This window comes from Sabethes cyaneus, chromosome 1, assembly GCF_943734655.1.
Source record: "Sabethes cyaneus chromosome 1, idSabCyanKW18_F2, whole genome shotgun sequence".
In the NCBI taxonomy this organism is placed as follows: domain Eukaryota; kingdom Metazoa; phylum Arthropoda; class Insecta; order Diptera; family Culicidae; genus Sabethes; species Sabethes cyaneus.
The window spans coordinates 69,074,506-69,094,219 of NC_071353.1; the positions used below are offsets into that span (position 1 = coordinate 69,074,506).

A 19,714-nucleotide genomic window follows, 5' to 3' on the forward strand; every position below is an offset into this window, starting at 1 on the left:
ATTTTCCGTATTTTCGGTTGGAAAAACTATTCGTTGGTGTTTAATTACCTGTGATTCCGGTTCTATTACCGTTTCTCATCGTGAACATCGGGTTTTCTAAACCAATTTGTGATATTTCCCGTGTAAACAAAAAGATTTTTCGCACAGCGCGCAGTGTTTCTATTGCCATAGCGAACCGTCAAAAAGCTTCGTTAATTTTTTCTCCGATAGTGCTTGCCTCTGCCGTTCGTGTGTATAGAATCATCGCACAAAGCGCAACAATGGATAAAAAATACTGCGGCGAATGCAAGCAAGAAATCAACGATCTTGAGCCATTGCGCTGTGGTTGCTGCGAGGCCTTTTTGCATATCAGCCAGAATTGTTGCGGTGTAAATTCCCGTGGACTGAGAGAGGCTTTTGCCCAGGGGAAACTTCTACTAATTTGTACTACATGTAGAAGTGAATTACAAGGCCGCAGCATTCGTGCTTATATTTCCGACACTCAGCCGGCACCGCTTTTGTCATCCGATTCGCCAATTTCAACCAGTCTGCCAGTGCAAGTACAGCAGCTTTCTAATGTTGTGGAAGCGCTGAGCAAAAAAATTGATAGCTTGTCTTGCTCACAATCCCAACCGATGTGGCCTTTGCCTAGCACACCCGCCGGGCCTAAGCGGAGTATGAAACGGCGCCGTATGGAAGATCAAATAATTGTGCAAGCACCGTCAGATTGCGGCACTAACAATGTTGATCTGAGTGATCTCTCCGTTCCATTCAGTGTGCGCAACGTCGGCAAATTTTGGCTATACCTCTCCAGATTGAATCCTCTTACCACCGATGACGACGTGCAAAAAATTGTGGCTCGCTGCCTAAGTGCTCCTGCACCGGTCGAAGCGATTCGTCTAGTCGCTAAAGGGAAAGATGTGTCTGCATTATCGTTCGTGTCGTATAAAATCGGCCTCGATCCTGACATGAAAACCAAAGCACTGGATCCATCATCTTGGCCTTCAGGATTACTATTTCGTGAGTTCGTTGATCAGCCAAAAAACTGGGATCGACGTACTATTCACCGCACCCCGGAGGCGGTATAAATAATCAAAACCAACTGCGATCTACAGTGGAAGGTGGGGCCCTTTGGGTTCCCACCAGAGGCGAGTACATTGACGGTAATTTTGTTTCTCACACACCTAATAATCACATGTTGCAGCGTGACGTTGATGCAAACGAGCGGCTCTGGATCTATTACCAGAATACACGTGGATTAAGGACGAAAATAGACGACATCTTTTTGACAACACGAGACAGCAATTTCGACATCATCATCTTGACGGAGACTGGGTTAGATGACTGCATCAACTCGTTACTGCTTTTTGGACATTCATTCAATGTGTTCCGTTGCGATCGCAGCCAGTTAAATAGCAATAAGAAACGCTTCGGTGGGGTACTGATTGCAGTGTCACACGAACATCGCAGTTCGATTTTTGAGACTATGTCTGGACGTTGCTTGGAGCAGGTATGTGTTCGCGCTACCGTTCGTGGAAAGAAGTTTTTAATATGCTGCCTTTACGTTCCGCCTGATAGAAGTAATGACGTAGAAGTAGTCGAGGCTCATATTTCATCGGTTTCTGAACTGTGTAGCAAATGTTCAGCCGATGAAACGATTTTAGTATGTGATGATTATAACCAGCCACGCATTTTTTGGACTAATGGGCCAGACGGAGTGCAGGCAGCCAGAAGTTCCAATCTCTCTAATGCCAGCGCAGCACTTATTGACGGTATGGATTTTCTAAACCTGCGTCAAGCAAATTTGCAACTGAATCATCTCGGCCGTGTGCTCGACCTAGTCTTTTGTTCTTCGGAACAGCAGCTGGTTACTGATGTGTGTGACGCTCCACTGCTGCCCGTTGATCCACACCATCCGCCTTTAGTCTTATCAATGGAAGCTGCTGGAACGAGTAATTGTTCCTCGATGGTTGGCAGAGCGAATAGGTCCACTGCATTAAACTACCGTAAATTGAACTCTACTGCTTTCTCGGACTATTTTTTGAATTTTGACTGGCAGACTCTACTAGAATATAATGACGTTGATGATATGGCAGGTCATTTCTGCGACACAATACGCCAGTGGTTGAACGAAAATTTGCCTATCGCTAAAAGGCCAGTTTCCCCTCCATGGTCCAACCCTTGCCTTCGTGAATTGAAACGAGAGCGTAATTTTTGGCAACGCAAACATCGTCTTCGGAAGACTGCACTGAATAAACAAAATTTCAAGCGCTCAAGTGATGCGTATCGTCGGTTGAATGCTATATTGTACAAATCGCACGTTATGCGGGTTCAAATTGATCTCCGCAGAAACCCTAAAGGTTTTTGGAACTTTGTCAATTCGAAACGGAAACATTCCGCCATACCTTCTAATGTGTATCTTGATGAAACCGAAGCTAAAACCACTATGGATTCATGCGAGCTGTTTGCGAAGTTTTTCGTTTCCGTTTTTGCTGACAAATCCGCATCTGATTCCGAGGCTGTCATCGCTTCTGCTGGTGTTCCTGTTGATTTAGTAGACATAAGTACGTTCGAGATAACTCCAGTTATGATTTTGTCAGCTGCTAAAAAACTCAAACGGTCGTGCTGTCCTGGACCTGATGGTATTCCAGCTGTAGTTTTCGCCCGTTGTGCAGTGGCGCTAGTGGAGCCTTTGTGCCTTATCTTCAATAAATCCTTCGAGCATGGAAAATTTCCGGATATCTGGAAGGAGTCATTTATGTTTCCTGTGTTCAAAAGTGGCGATCGTCGGAATGTACGGAACTATCGTGGTATTACTAGCTTGTCTGCTGCATCCAAGCTGTTTGAAATAGTAGTGAGTAATTTCATCCTCGCCAGAACAAAATGCTATATCTCTACCGACCAACACGGATTTATGCCTGGTCGATCCGTAAGCACGAACCTAATGGATTTCACGTCCACCTGTATAACCTACATGGAACAGAAATCACAGGTTGATGTGATTTATACTGATTTGAAAGCTGCGTTCGATCGTATTGACCATAAAATACTGCTGGAGAAAATTTCACGGCTTGGCGCATCTCGGAATTTTACGAAATGGCTCAGTTCCTATTTGTGCGGCAGAATTCTACGTGTGCAGCTCGACTCCTGTTTCTCTTCCCAGTTCACCAACTGCTCTGGTGTCCCTCAAGGCAGCAACATGGGACCTCTCCTGTTTGTGTTATTTTTCAACGATATTGCGACGCAGCTTGGAGTGGGATGTAAACTGATGTATGCAGATGATCTGAAATTATATTCGGTGATTCGTTCTATAGATGACTGTGTCCGGCTGCAGGGGCTTTTAGATTTGTTTGTAGATTGGTGCAGGAAAAACTGGCTTGTGATCAGCATCCCGAAATGTCAAGTAATGACTTTCCACCGCATTGCCAGTCCAATCGTCTACAACTATCAAATAAAGGAACATGCACTCACTAGAGTTGATGAAGTTACCGACCTGGGGGTACTGCTTGACGCCAAACTCACCTTCAACTTGCATCGCACCACTGCAATAGCAAAAGCTTCTCGACAACTAGGTTTCATCGCTAAAGTCGCTCGTGATTTCAATGATCCACACTGTCTGAAGGCACTATATTGCTCATTAGTACGTCCACTCATTGAAAATGCTTGCTTGGTATGGTGCCCTTACCAGCTGGCATGGAATCTACGCATCGAACGAGTTCAAAAACGTTTTGTGAGGCTTGCGTTGAGAGGTATACCTTGGCGTGATCCAGCAAATCTACCGCCGTACCCCGATAGATGTCGTCTCCTGGGTCTCCAGACACTCGAGCATCGCAGGAAAGTTCAGCAAGCAGTGTGTGTGGCGAAGATATTAAATGGCGAGATCGATTCACCGACAATCCTGTCCGCCTTAAACATTCGTGCGTCGCAACGCTCACTTCGATCGACCGGACTACTGCAGCCGCGATTCCACCGGACAACCTTTGGATCTTACGAACCAATAACGGCCTGCATTCAAACTTTCTCCGCCGTTGAAAACCTTTTTGAGTTCAACGAACCGTCGTATAAGTTTGTACAAAAATTAAACAGTATAAGATTTTTATGAACATGACTTAGAATATTCAATAAGACATTTTTGTTAGTTGAATTTTAATTAAACAAATAAACAAATAAACAAACTTTACAGGACAAACAACTTTTCTGAAGACACAACATTTCTAAAGTCATTATTTAAAAAGTTAGACTTCAACGCCATCTATAGGAATAAAAATACAAGTACTTAAAATTTACAAAAAGATGCGAAATTTTATAACAAACAATGTTGTTGAAGACAATAAAGTTCTACGAAGCATATGAAAGGAATGCTGAGGTTTTGTCCGAGCGCCGGGTCAATCTACCCCACTGTGTAGCGGGGCAAAAGTGCGAATACCGCGGGGCAAAAGTTCGAAGCTAGAATCCATGAAATTAGCCCAGCAGTAGCTAACAAAACCATATTATCTTCAATCTGCGTTATGTTTCGGTAAGGAATATTCTCAATTTGCACCTTTTCTATTTTGCGCGGGTTATTGAAGCATCCGTTAGATCGAAACTTTTCCAAACGTTTGTTTTTTGTTTCATCAGCGGAAACACATTGTTTTTCTTCGGCCAACATTTGTAGAGCACACAGCACTCTGCAGATCTTTCATTTCTAGTATCTGTAATATAGTGCCTAAAGCTGTATATAATTAGCTATACATTTTTGCCTCGTCCATGAACCGTACTTTTGCCCCGTCCGTGAATCGAACTTTTACCCCGCTAGGCGCTTGACCGGATTAGAATAAATTACGGTAAAGCGAAATATATTTTGTAAATTATTTTCGCCGTATTTTCAAAACAAATATGTGAGTGATGTAAAACGCTGCTACAAATTTTCAACAAGTAATATCCTCCTGTTGATATCGTATTTGCCGTATAACGAAAAATCATCAAAACCACCCAACATTTGCGTAACATTTGCACATAACTCAGCAACTACGGTTCGTAAGCAACCAAAGTTTACGTTAGATTCAAGCTGTCAAAGTAGTCACCCATCCATACCTATGTATAAAATTTACTCGGAATCTGCACCGATAAATCATTGAATCGCACTTTTACCCGCATCGCACTTTTACCCCTCCTTACTCTATGGATGTGTCACTCGCCGCTCCAGATGTAGAATATCCCAAGTAACAATTTGGGTTTTATTACACTCTAATGATGGCATTTACGATTAAAATTGGCCTTGAAAACCGCCATAAGGCTAAAATAAAACTCACATTGTTGCTTGGGTATGCCGTCTGTTCTAACGTGATTGCTAGTTTTACTTCCTCGTTGTACTAACAAGCTTTAATAAGTTTGAATCTACACATTACAAAGCTTTTAGTAATAATATTGAATAAATAGTCAAACATTGCTTACGTTTGAAACACGAAAAATACGTGTGATTGTAAAATAGGGATTGAAAAACAAGATCTTTATGTGGTTATACTATAAATGCTTTCTTTCTACATTATATTGGTTACGTTAAAATTGGTTTTCGTTGTTTTAGAAAATGCTATTAACGCTGCCAGTATAGGCTGCTTTGCCCAGTTTTTGTTTGAGTTTTCTGAAGAATTGAATCGCTTCTTTATCACTTTGGCGATATTCAAGTACTGGTATACTATCTGACTCTGTAAAAATACATAAATCATTATACAAGTGTTACATTAAGAATATTAAGTAATATACCTATATTTTCTGGTACAGTTAAAAATAACTGTTGAACATCAATGTTGCCGTTTTCACTATCTGGACCCACTACTGGAATGCAGTCCACTCGTATAAAGCATTCACCGACGTACCTCTGACTCAGACCCAATAATTCAGATACCTTTACATTGAATACAATAAGAGCATCTGTAATTTGACATTGTTCTCTGGTCAGTTTGCTAGAAATAAAAATGAAAAATGAAAGATTGATAAAAGCCGAATTATGTTTCGGACCCCGAGAGGGAAGAAGTTTGATAGATAGGATTGATTTACACTAAAGTGACCACATTATTTCTAGTTGAATGTGGGACATATTGTATGGCTTATTTTCTAGAATAGAAAATTAGTTGTGTAGTACATAACAAGTTAATTTAAAGGTAAATATAAAGCTACATTTATTTTTTAACTGAATGTATTTATTTTAAAAATTATTTGTAAATAGAGAGCTTCTTTACAAACTTAGAACAAAACCTGTCCCGTCTGATGCATATTGCTGAGCGCATCAACATTTAACTGGCATTATAAAAAAATAATCAATATTGGACATTTTCCGGGACGCTTGCTCATCCAGAACAAGTAATCCAAATTACTGACCCGCAAAATTCGGGACGTGTGATAAGCTTAATTTACACTCATGTATTGAATTAATCAATACATGAGTGTAAATTAAGCTTATCACACTGGGTAGCACTTTGTAAAAACGAAAAATAGAAGTGTAACATTTGAATGACATATTTCAAACGCTAATAGCTACTATACTACTGAACGAAACATAACAGTTAATATGTCGTTGGATAGATAACATGTCCAGCAATTTTATAGTAACATATTAATAATAATTTTTTATACGCTAAATAGTGAAAATGTGTGTAAAGTTTTAAGGTCGAATTTTCCCATACATTTCCCTTGTGATCGCCTAGCTTCACAGGCACGGACGATAATTAGATACACCAAAGGATTTGGATCCAAATGATAACCTTTGAGACCACTTTGTAAGCCACATCCCTTTTCCAATCCAATTGGCAACATCGATGGCTATTGACGGCAACACCGACCCCGAAGACAAGCGGAATCAGCGGGCAATGGCCAACGTGAATCCCACACGATGCACTTTACGTTACATTTTGCATTATCCCCATCGCAGACATGCGAAATTGTTCGATAGCTTGCTCAATCAGTGTCGGACAATCATTTAAGCAGCAGCAGCCGATATGGTTTCCTCCACCACCTACACTAGCTTACAAGTAGCAGCGGCAGTGCCAGTGACTATAAAATGGTACACTTGGTTCGCCGCCTGCTCATTTATCGCACGATCGCACTGACGGACGGTCAGTATTTATCATCGACGGCTATTGGTGGCGAAACCAACGGCATTTGGCGGCAACACCGACAGCAATTGGAGGTAAAAACGATGGCATTTTGGCGGCAACACCGGCAATTGGATGCAAATCCAAGGACTTTTGCGGCAATTAATGGCAATTCAAGGCATACCCGATGGCATTTTGGCGGCAGTTTCAATGGCAATTATCGCAAACCAACACTGAAGGAAAATGGAAACGGATCGACTGACGGGCAGCAAATTCAGCAGCAGGCCATTGTGGTCTTAAACAGTTCTTATAAGAACTATAGTAATTGAAGAATGGAAAGATTTTTCCACACTTTCTAAATGGTTAACGTTCCATTTTGCGTTGTACCATGGTAAACATGGGAAGGGCTTGCTCAATCAGCGTCGGATAATCATTTTAGCAGCAGCAGCAGTCGATCTGGTTTCCCGCCGCGTCCCGGGCCCGCACGATCGCACTGGCGGACGGTCAGTATTTTTCATCGACGGCTATTCGTGGCGAAACCAACGGCATTTGGTGGCAACACCGATAGCAAGTGGAGGTAAAAACGATGGCATTTTGGTGGCAACACCGGCAATTGGAGGCAAATCCAACGACCTTTGCGGCAATTAATGGCAACATCGATGACAAGTCGAGGCAAACCCGATGGCATTTTGGCGGCAGTTTCAATGGCAGTTATCGCAAACCAACACTGAAGGCAAATGGAAACGGATCGACTGACGGGCAGCAAATTCAGCAGCAGGCCATTGTGGTCTTAAACAGTTCTTATAAGAACTATAGTAATTGAAGAATGGAAAGATTTTTCTACACTTTCTAAATGGTTAACGTTCCATTTTGCGTTATACCATGGTAAACATGGAAAATGTTTGCTCATTCAGCGTCGGATAATCATTTGAGCAGCAGCAGCAGTCGATCTGGTTTCCCCCAACACCTACACTAGCTTACAAGTAGCAGCGACAGTGCCAGTGACTATAAAATATACACACATACACTATACACACTTGGTTCGCCGTCTGCTCATTTATCGCACGATTGCACTGACGGACGGTCAGTATTTACCGTCGACGGCTATTGGTGGGGCAACACCAGTAATTGGCGGCTACGCCGATGGCAAATGGAGGCAAAAACGATGGAATTTCGGCGGAAACACTGGCAATTGGAGGCAAACCAAGGGCTTGGGATGGCAATTGGTGGCAAGACCAAGGACATTTCGCGGCAACACCGGTTGTTAGTGGTAACATTAATGGCAATTGGAGGCAAAGCCGAAGGCATTTTGGCGGCAACTTCGATCGCAATTATCGTAAACCAACACTGATGGCAAACGGAAACGGAACGACTGACTGGCAGTAAATTCAGCAGCAGGCCGTTGTGGTCTTAAACAGTTCTTATAAGAGCTATAGTAATTGAAGAATGGAAAGATTTTTCTACACTTTCTAAATGGCTAACGTTCCATTCGGATAATTATTTGAGCAGCAGCAGCAGCCGATCTGGTTTCTCCCACACCTACACTAGCTTACAAGTAGCAACGGCAGTGCCAGTGACTATAACATAGCACACTAGGTTCGCCGTCTGCTCATTTATCGCACGATCGCACTGACGGACGGTCAGTATTTTGATAAAACTAATCCATTTCTACTTTACAGTGATTTGGTATTTCCTATCACTCCTGTATTAGCGGGCAACCATCATCCTAGAGTCTAAAGGATCGAATAGCGACATCCATCTATATATTGGCAACAGTAATTATAGTACTGATTTTCAGTGCTATCAGCTCAAACATAGTTCTTTTCAGGGCCACCAAACAATTTCAAACGGTTTTTTTTCAAAACCACCATTGATTCAATGAAGAACTAAATCAGAATATTTCGCTCTTCTTTTCCAAATAAACACTCAAACAATGATACTCACAGATACTCAAATATGCATATGTGATAACTGTAGTAACTTACACGGTGGTTGGATTGAGACTAACTTTTATTGAAAGCATTTTCTACTGCTACGCGTGTGGCGATGGCCCGCAGCATAACGCCGTGTCAGCAGATTGACGGTCATCCGATCGTGGCACAGTTCATTTATGCTTTCGTTAACAATAGATAGCAAACCATCGCGACCGACCGCTGTACGCCACACGGACGTGGCTAGGGGCATCTACCACACGCCCTATTTTTCTTTATAAAAATTTTTGCTATAGTTAAAAATTTTTGTATAGTAGTATATGTTCTGAAATTTGCAAAGTTTATACTAGGGTATGTTTTGTTGTATATCTGACTTATAATGTTATAATGCTTATCGTTTGTTATACAATATTTAGTTATTATAAAGATATCTTCGAAACGATTATATATATCTTGTATTATAGTTATAATGATGAAATTCTTATAAATGGTGTTTTTGTTTATAATTGGAACATCGGTCATCTACCACACGCTCTATTCTATTGGTTAGTATATAAAGTAATCTTCTTCTCCTTCTTCACTTCGTTTTCTTTAGTTGAAATATTTTCTTACTCTTGATTTATGAATAGTGTCCACGTTTTTCCCAATTTGAACAATTACATTGGGACCTGCGTCCTTTACTATTTTATATGGTCCGTTATAGGTTTTGTCTAATTTCCCTGCTGTTTCATTCCTAATAAGGATTTGTTGCCCTTCTTCATATTTTTCTTCTACTGCGTTGTCGTTATAATTTGTAACTCTTTTCAGTTTTAACCCTGTTAGATTTTCTCTGGCTTCCTTATGCGCTATTTGTAGTTTTAGCTTGAGTAGACCTAGATAGTCTTGCGTCTCATAGCTTGGTTCTGTTGTTTCAACATACGATAAATTTGTGGGAATGTTACATATTTTCCCATATACTAGCTCAAAAGGTGTTTTGTTCGTACCTGAATGAACCGTATTATTGTAGGCGAATTCGTAATACTTTGTCCAAGATGACCATTCGAAAAGTTTATCTTGCGTGTAGATTCTTAAGAAGTTTCCCAACGCTTTGTGAGAATTTTCCAGTGCCCCAATCGTCTCATGATGGTAGGCGACACTATTGAGTTTATTTATTTGTAGCAAATTGCAAATATCGGTAAACAGTTTGGACATAAATTCCGTTCCGCGGTCAGTAGCAATCGCCCTAGGTATTCCGTAATTCAAAATTACATTTTCTACAAAGGCTTTTGCCACTACTTCCGACGTTTTATCCACCATTGGTGTCACTGTTATGAATTTTGTAAGCTCGCATTGCGTAGTGAGTATATATTTATAACCATCTATACTTGTCAGCAATGGACCCACTAAATCCAAATAAATCTTCTCGAATGCACTGTTCGCTGTACTCGTAACTACCATTGGTGTCTTGGATTGGTTTCTTTTCTTATTCCTTTGGCAAAGGTCACATCTTTTGATGTATTCCGCTATGTCTTTTTGCATGTTTACCCAAAAATAACGCTTCTTAATCGTCTTAAGAGTGCGCTGTACTCCAGCATGACCTGCAGTGGGTAGCAAATGATGATCATTGATTATGATCTTTTGTCTGTCTTTGTCCTTGATTTCCTTTACATTTTCCCCCATTATTACAATTTTTGGCATGCCATTCATTTTTATATAATTGATATTTTCAATTAGTTTTTGCGCGCTTTTGGTTTTGTTGATGAGTATGCATACCTCACCTCCTTTTTCTTTTTTCGCATAATCCGCTACTTTCACCATTATCGCCCGTAGGTCGATTAATGTATCTGCTTGCGGTACTTGAATTACTTCGGGGTTCATTTTCATTTCTTTTATCCCTGGACAGACTTCTAGTTTTATATATTTCACCTCTGACGTCTGGGACTGGCCATTTTCCTCAGTGTCATTGTGATTGGTGTTTGCTTTTGCTTTTGTTTGTGCTCTTGTTGCCACTGTCATTGTCATTGCCTTCATATCAGAAATCGACATACGTGACAACGCGTCCGCTATCACATTATCTCTTCCTGGTATATAATTAATTTCAAAATCGTGCTCCTCAAGTGCTAACCGAAATTTGGTCAGTCTACTTGAAGGATCAGTTAGGGAAAACAGATATACTAATGGCCTGTGGTCTGTGTGTACAATGAACCTTCGTCCGAACAGATACGGTCGAAAATGTCGAATTGCCCACACCAGAGCCAATAGTTCTTTTTCTATTGTCGGATAATTTGTTTCAGCTCGATTTAGGGATTTACTGGCATATGCAACGGGTTTGCCGTTTCCATTGGAAAGGACTGCTCCAATAGCATAGCCAGATGCATCCGTGTGTAGTGTAAAAGTATTCTTTTCACTGAAATCTGGGAAGTCCAATATCGGTGGGTTTATAAATTTGTCTCGAAGTGTATCGAAAGCTTCGTCGCAATCCACACTCCAGTTGAATTGTACGTTTTTCCTAGTTAAGCGATTAAGAGGTGTGCATATGGAAGCGAAATCCCTTATATGTTTGCGATAATAATTTGCAAACGCCACAAATCTCTTTACCTCTTCTGCATTTTTGGGAATCGGCCATTCTTTTACTGCTTTTATTTTCGCAGGATCTGGTTTTATTCCCTCGGTAGATATCAGATGTCCCAAGTATATTAATTCCGTTTTAAAGAAATTACATTTCTTAGGGTTTAGTTTTAGATTTACTTTCCGGAGCCTATCGAACACAGCAATTAAGTTTTTGTTGTGCTCCTCTATTGATTTTCCAAAAACGATGATGTCGTCCAAATAGACAAGACACCTCGTCGTATCCAAACCCGACATCGCAATCGTCATTAGACGAGAGAATGATGAGGGGCTTATTTTAAGACCCATTGGCAGCCTCGTCATTTGATACTGGCCAGATGGTGTCGAAAAAGCCGTCACTGGCCTATCCTCTGGTCTTAAAGAACATTGGTAATAGCCCTGTGACAAGTCCAAATGAGAAAAATACTTCGCTCCTGCAAGCGTATCGATAATGTCTTCGATATTCGGTAACGGGAACTTGTCATCCTCGATCACCGTATTCAATTTTCTATAATCGATGACAAGCCTCCACTTTCTACTGTCTCCAGACGATTTCTTGGGGACTAGTAAAATGGGACTGTTCCAAGCGGAAACAGTCTTCTCAATAATCTGGTTGTCCACCATTTTTTGAATTTGCTCCTCTACTTCCAATTTTTGCCTTTGTGGCAATTTATACGGCTTGCTGTAGATCGGCCGTACGTCTCTATCCACCTTAACAACTGGGCTGTAAATATCAGTCACAGTAAGACTGTCTTTCTCCAAACAGAACACATCCGCATATTTCGTGCAAACCTGTTGGATACACTGCTTTTCTGTGTTTGACAGATGACTCAAGTCCAGCTCCGCTAAAAGATCTCGCACTCTGTCAATCTTGTCATTTTTAAAATCCACTTTCAAAACCAAATAATCAGTTGCAGGTCTGACCATCGGCTGCAAATCCGAAATTTGTACAGGTTTATTTTTGATATTAACCATTCGTATGGGTATTCTACCACTCGAAGGTTGTACGATTGCATTTGCAATAAAGACATGAGGTTGTATCTGCTGGTTGAGCACAACACACGTCTCAGTAAAAGTTGTATTTATGTACCTGATTACCTCAGTTCTAGCAGGTATCATGTAGCATGTTTCAGTTTTTGGTTGTTGCAATTTCATCTCCATACCCACAAAATCAACAATGGCTCCAAATTCTCTCAAAAAATCTGTGCCAATCAAGCCGTTAACTGCATCCGGCAAGCTCTCTATAATATTAAATTTAATGGGATATTCCACAGACTTGTATCCCACAAAAGTGTCAACGGATCCCAGAGTACGGGTTATTCCGTTTACACCACTGATTTCTAATGTGTGTGAATTATTGATATTGATAAATTCGGGAAGACATCTTTTGTCCAGAATACAACAAGATGCTCCACTGTCAATTATGAGTTCTATTACTCTGCCAAATAATTTAAATTTTGCTCTGAGAGCCTTCTTCGCACTAAAATTAACGAAAAAGATCGATTAAGTTTGCCTCTTCTCCAGGTTGTTGTTGTTGCTGTTGTTGTGTTTGTTGTTGCTGTTGTTGTCGTTGCTGAGGTTCGGCCATATGTGCCACATGTCCGTTGTTCCTCCCGCGACTGTTATTTCCTCGGTAGGTTTGGTTGGTTTGGTGGTTATTGTTATAACCATAGTTGTTATTGTGTTGTGTACCCCTACCACGGTACCTAGTGTTTCCTCGGTAACCACCACGACCTCTAGAGCTTCCTCGGCTTCTCCAATTATTTCGATCGTTGCCCCTATAGGGCGTTCTTCCTGATGTGCACCATAGTGCCATCATATTTTCTAAACTATTTTCAGTTTTTGGAGTACTTTGGCACTCCAACGCATCCGATATCGCTTTATTTAGCGATGTCGGATTCCGTGCTTTTACGAAAAATTGTGTTGAGGGATCTTTCAATCCCTCGACAAATGCCTGAACCGCTACAGGTTCGACAATATTTAGGGCTGCCGCCTCACTTGGGAAAGTTCCCATTGAAACGTGTGCGGCTGCCAATTTAGCGGACAGGTTTTCTATGTCCGCGCCGAACTCTGCGATTTGTTTAGAATGTTGTTTTTTCAATGCCATCTCCTTTTCCACCGCTCTCGGTGTAATCTTCACCGAAAATTTTCTTTTCAGTGCATCAAACGCCTCGGCGGTTGTTCGGGCATTATCGATTGCCCCGTGGGCTGCGCCTACTAGTCTTGTTTTTAAAAATTTCAGGACGTCTGCTGGTGGAACTCCGTTGGAGTATTCCTCCAGCAATTCGACGGTTTCAATAAATATGGACAGTTTCGATGGTTCGCCATCATATCTGTCGACTACCTTCATGGCCAAACTAAGGTCTAGTTTGGCCGCCATTTCGTAGCGTTCTTCTTCTTCGAAGTCTGAAAATTCTTCTTGAAGAACTTCCTCGTCGTCGTTTGATTCCTCTGAGTCTTCTTCGTTATCTTGTATTTTCGAATTTTCACCCTCACCCCCTTTAGTGCCTTCAGGGGCTAAGGTGTCGTCTAGGTTAGCAGGTACTGAGCCAAGCAGCTTATAGCACTGCCTAGCAACAGACTTCAGTTGTAGATATCTTCTTTTAAATTGGGCTTTAGTCTCTATTGCTTTACATTTGTTTACGGCCCTTTTTAGCTCTTCTAATATGGTTTGGATTTCTTTTATTTTCCTTACCTTAGTGCCTGGTTTATAATTGGCATGTTTTTTTTAAATTAGCATGTAATTTCCCTAAAGCATCTCCTGCTTTGAAAAATTCTTCCATTCCAGTGATAGTGCCTAAAACAAAAATTTTTTTTTTTTTTTTTACAAATGCTACCTTACTGCATTATACTTCCCCTTTTTTTTTTTTTTTTTTTTTTTACGTTTGATGTCTGCTGGTCCTTGATCGACTCAATTTGTTGCTCCTGTCCGCGAACAGCAGCAGCGAGGTTCCGCCTTGGATGTAATCGCCATCGATCGTTTCCCCGCGCACTCAATAGGGCCGCAGCCGTTAGCACAACTCATCCAGAAATGCTTATCTTTTCACACGAACACGATTCTACTGGAGCACCGCACACACCCGCTCGTGGCCTGGTCTGCTGGCTAAGAGCCTTTCTGCTAGTGTTGCATTTTTACACCTTTGGGATTATTATTTAGTGCCAGTGCGATTTACTGAAATCTGAACACTTTTCGTCCTTCGAAAACATTCACTCGAAAAAGTTTTTTTTTTTTTTTTTTCACGAACGGTACTGCTACACTGCTCATACATTCGATTCGAGGACAAAACATAAAATGGATCTCCGCTAGTCCACTATACGTTTGGCAGATTTGCCATACTTAGTGCCCTTTGGGCTACTCTCTCCGTCTGCTGACGGTGCAATTTAGTAATCATCCGCACTACCAAGTACCCTATCGCCACCGCGGCGATAATGCATACTGCCACTGTTTGTGCTGTTTGGTTCTTTTCCATGTTTGACGACACGGCTGGCGCGATGATTTCATCGGCACTAAACCAGCCCATTTTCGTGGTCGCAGCTAATATTTGATTTGTTTGTCAACGGTGTGTGCAACCAAATCTTCTCCGAATCCGTTTCACTTTGTCAGGTCCTCATACGTTTAAATACTGATGTCAGTCATGAAACTTCAACGACATTTTTTAATAAGGTAACTTTTTATTCCAGGTGAAACCACTTCTACCGGACCGCTTTTCATTGATCAATCACTGGCACAGGATCTCCTGGCAGGATCGCCATGTGATAACTGTAGTAACTTACACGGTGGTTGGATTGAGACTAATCCATAAATGCAGTTTGCATTAGTCTTTGATCTAATGATCAGATATAAAGTTATACTTCATCGATTAAAACATGTTATCAATGTAATGAGTATTATATGACACAGTCCTACGTCACCCTTTCGTACAACCCTTAGGGCTGTATACCTTGTAGTTTTTTTTCTTTTCGCTATGCCTCGGATTGATCTTGAAATCAGAAAAAAAAAATCTGCACACTTGGTGCACTGAAAACGGTGTTTTTTATCAACCAAATCCTAAAACGGTTTAAAGTGCACCATATAAGCGTAAAAATATCATCGAAAAATAAAGAAGAGTTATACTTGAAGGATCTGCCTTGGTCCGGAAGTAAACCTGGTTCCTGTTAGCCCCCGGTAGATTCTGAAGTAATAGCTCATATTAAACGACACCGATTGGTAACAACGTCTTATTTGGTTAAAATACTTAAAAGAAGCATTGCGATAATTCATCGAATCAAGGTCAGGAACTCCGTAAGTAACAATTCGGGGAGTAACAATCTCGAGCCGAAATAAGGGCACGGTAACTATAAACGGATAATAGACAACGGCAACAAGTGCATCTATATGGACGACGAAACTTACGTCAAACAGGATTCAAAAGCGCTTCCAGGGTCGAAATCCTACCCGAAATCGGCGGATGAGTGGTTGACGATACCGACAGTACGATTTCGCTGGAAAAGTTTGCACAGAAGGTTTTAGTATGGCATGCTTTTTGTACTTATGGTCTGCGATGCGTATTTTCTTCACAAAGTGTGCAATAAATGCTCAAATTCACAAAGATGAATAATTGTAAAAAAGATTGTGGCCCCTCTAAAAACAGTATCAGTCTCCCCCTCTCTTTTGGCCGAATTTGGCATTTGTACATTGCGCTAAGACAATAATGTCCAATTCGTCGAGAAAAACATCAATCCACCAAATTGTCCGGAGCTCTGACCAATTGAACGTTACTGGTCGATTGTGAAGAGGATCTTCAGGAGGGAAGGAACAGTTTCCCAAAGCATGGAGGAATGAAAGAAAAATTGAACAGCAGCATCCAGGAAATGCACAAAAGCTAGTGTGCGGAATTTGCTGGGAGGAGTTTCATCAAAAGTGCGCTCATTCTTTAGAACCTAATATTTTAACTAATGTAAGCCATGTTATTGTTTCAAGTCGCACTGATCTTCAATAAACCGAAAACAAAAATTGAGATAATAATCCTATTTCATTTTTATTTACGAATAGATGTTGCTAAAGACTTTTCGATACAGTCCTTAGTTTTACTTGTAGATGAATGCAGAAAACTTTTGCAGCGCTTTTTTGTTGTTGCAGTTTTTCTTCGTCGTCGTCGTAAAAGTAAGTTGTAAGAGAGTATAAATAATTTTTACCATATATTATTGGTATGCGGTAATTCGGTCATTCGAAATTTCCTGTAATACTATTTTATATCATATCAATTATAATAGTTCATATCAGTAAAGTTTACTAAATCTTGGTTAAAACCGCTATAAATTACTTAGGGAACTACTAAAGAGGAACTTTATATAGAAAAGAAAAAAAGAAAAAGAACCGAGTATCTGTCGCAACTTCAGGCACGAGTAAAAAATTGGCATCCACCTATTAAAATCGAACCAGGTCGACTTGTCATCATCGTAGACGAAAATCAGCCATCCATGAAATGGAAATTGGCCCGGATTGACCAAGTACATCCATCGAGCGACGGTGTAGTACGCGTAGTGACTCTACGCACAGCAACAGATTACCTGAAGCGACCAGTAACCAAAATCTGTATGGTTCCTCTACCAACCGAAGACACAACGAATTAGTGATCTTCAGAAGCATTCGACTGAAATTAAGTAATTTCAGGGTGAGACGGGATGTTGGATAGTGATGTCACACCCTCGTATAATCGCTACCAACCTGCGGAGAGAGAGAGAGAGAGAGAGAGAGAGAGAGAGAGAGAGAGAGAGAGAGAGAGAGAGAGAGAGAGAGAGAGAGAGAGAGAGAGAGATATCAAATGATCGGGTAGATCATCGTCCACTCGATAAGCGATCGGCAATCGTTTCCAATTACACCACGAAAACACACGGCAGTGGACCAATTATATCAGTGTACTTTGGCGCGGAAATTAGTAAAATTATTTAATAATTAAGTAAAATACAAGTTTTATATCGTTAAATAAAGTGCTTAAATTCTTTGAATAAAGTGCATATTAGTTAACTCAATCGCGTCGCGTGTGCTTAATTCGATCCTGTCATTTGCTGTCCGCGGACATATGGATAAATCCGGATAACCCAACTCGATAACGCCAGTCGGATCAACCCTAGGAAAACCGGGTGATCTTCAACCGTTCCTCACCCCGACACTTAGATTGTACCGAAAGTTGCCCTAATGTTCCTTTAATTGATTTTCTGTCCGACGTCGTGCGATAAATTCTTGCTGGGAAATATTAGCGCAACTATAGGTGCTACCACAACTATTAGAAAAACTACCCCAAAAGTTCTTACGTAAAACCAGTTCTAATTGGATCAGTTCAGTTCTGTAAATCATGAGAGCTCAGTAAATTGATAAGCTCCACAAACAATATGAACACACTTCTTCACACACACTTCTAAGTAAGGCAAAGCAAAGCCTAGGGGCTACATTTCATTTTCGTAACTTGACCTTCTGTTTTTTTTCATTCGCAGCTAGCTGATGGAGTACAGGACAATTGCGGGGCTAGAGCAATTATCCTATTGACTCTTACTGCCTCTCCCAGTCGAGATTCGAACATGCGATAACTCGCTTGTTAGACTAGTGTCGTGCTTCGAGGCCATCTGGGAGGCTTCACTTCTAAGTAAAGTAGTAGGGGTAATGTAAGTGAAGTTAGGTCATTGTCAAGCTAAAGCTGATTTTCAGGTTCAGTAGCGCGTGTACAAACATTGTAAATCTTATCTGAGATAAGTTATCTCTTTGATTAAAAAAATATTTGATTTTTCGAGGGATACTCCTGTTTTTTTTTTATATTTGGAAATATCGATCATAGATAGTGCTAGTGCTCAGGCAAAATGTCTTGTACGATAATTTTTGTTGAGTTTTCTTCTGAGTGTTATGTCTGTTTGTCTGTGCTATATTTCAACCAAAACTTTCAAATTCCTGCAAATTTTTATCTTTATTAACGCATCTAGTAAGCTGCTCTCTAGCTGTTGATTTGAGAATATTTGAATTTCTAATGAAAATATGCGCAGAATTAGAACCCGTGTTATATTATATTGTACATATCTTGTTAAGATAATGTGTTAAGTAGGATGCGTTAAATAACAAACATGGTAGGAAAATTCCATCACCATGTAACACTTTTGAATATGGTAAGACGAGATGTTACAAAAGCAATTGTCGTCACAGTCGGACCGACCACTCATGTAGTTATTGTTGGGCCACCAGAATTTTGAGCACAGAACAGCAATATTCACTAGATAACGTCAGATATGCATGCAATATGATGAAATTAAATAAAATTAATATGAATAAAATTGTTGTTTTTCATCGTAGTGGTACATCTCGAAGAAGGCGATAGCGATAATATTAATCTGGTGAAGATCGGTTAGATTTCGAAAAAGTTATTTAAAAATTAGATAGGGTACAGGAGGGTATTTTCAGCCCATTAAGCGGTAGCCTAAACAATATTCAGGAATTACGTTGAAACTATATTCATTCGAGATAAGATTGTTATACCAGTGGATAGAATATTATTTACTGAATATCGGCGTGTATTTTGGTCTTAATGAAACGCTACTGAATTTGAGTTATAGTCGCGAGCAATGATGAAGTCGCTGCGGCTAAATTAGGCCCATTTTCTATAGTGGTGTCTGTGTTTTTTAAATCCGATCGGCCGAAATACCCTGCACATGGATTAGATGCTTTTCAAAAACAGATCAAAAGACAGACCGATGGATAACGTGTCGGTATTGCCTAGATACCGGCTCATTAGAAATAACTAGTTTTGCAGTGACAACCAGCCTTCATTTTCAGTTTTAATAATTAGCTTTACAATTGCTCTTTACACTACTTTTTCGAATTCTATTTAGTTGAGGCGGTGCAGTTAAATGACCATCTACTGAGCAAAAAACCGAGAATGAAGCCTGGTAACAACTAGCTTGCTGCTGGCGCTAGTGTATCATTGAATTGTACATATACATTAGCAAGCAAGTGGTTGTCATTCAAATACTAGCTACTATGTCAACACGATAAAAGAGTTTCATGCGCAATTGCATCACATCTTGGTAGTAGTGTAAATAAAGCACCATATGCTGAAATTAAAAGCAAAATGCTGCAGATTGCTAGTGAATGAAAATTGATTTATATTTTCATATCAGAGGGGA

At 40.5% G+C, this 19,714-nt stretch overlaps 1 protein-coding gene across 1 annotated transcript in view; it reads right to left on the reverse strand.

The window, feature by feature from the left end:
- Window positions 1-5,495: 5,495 nt before the first annotated feature.
- Window positions 5,496-19,714, reverse strand: part of LOC128737840 (protein unc-13 homolog 4B-like) — a 47,052-nt gene continuing 32,833 nt past the window's right edge. Inside the window, exons 10-11 of the mRNA XM_053832578.1 lie at window positions 5,722-5,921; window positions 5,496-5,663 (exon numbers count right to left, since the gene is read on the reverse strand). Coding sequence (XP_053688553.1) covers window positions 5,539-5,663; window positions 5,722-5,921 — 325 coding nt within the window. The 3' untranslated portion in view covers window positions 5,496-5,538. The remainder of the gene's footprint in view (window positions 5,664-5,721; window positions 5,922-19,714) is intronic.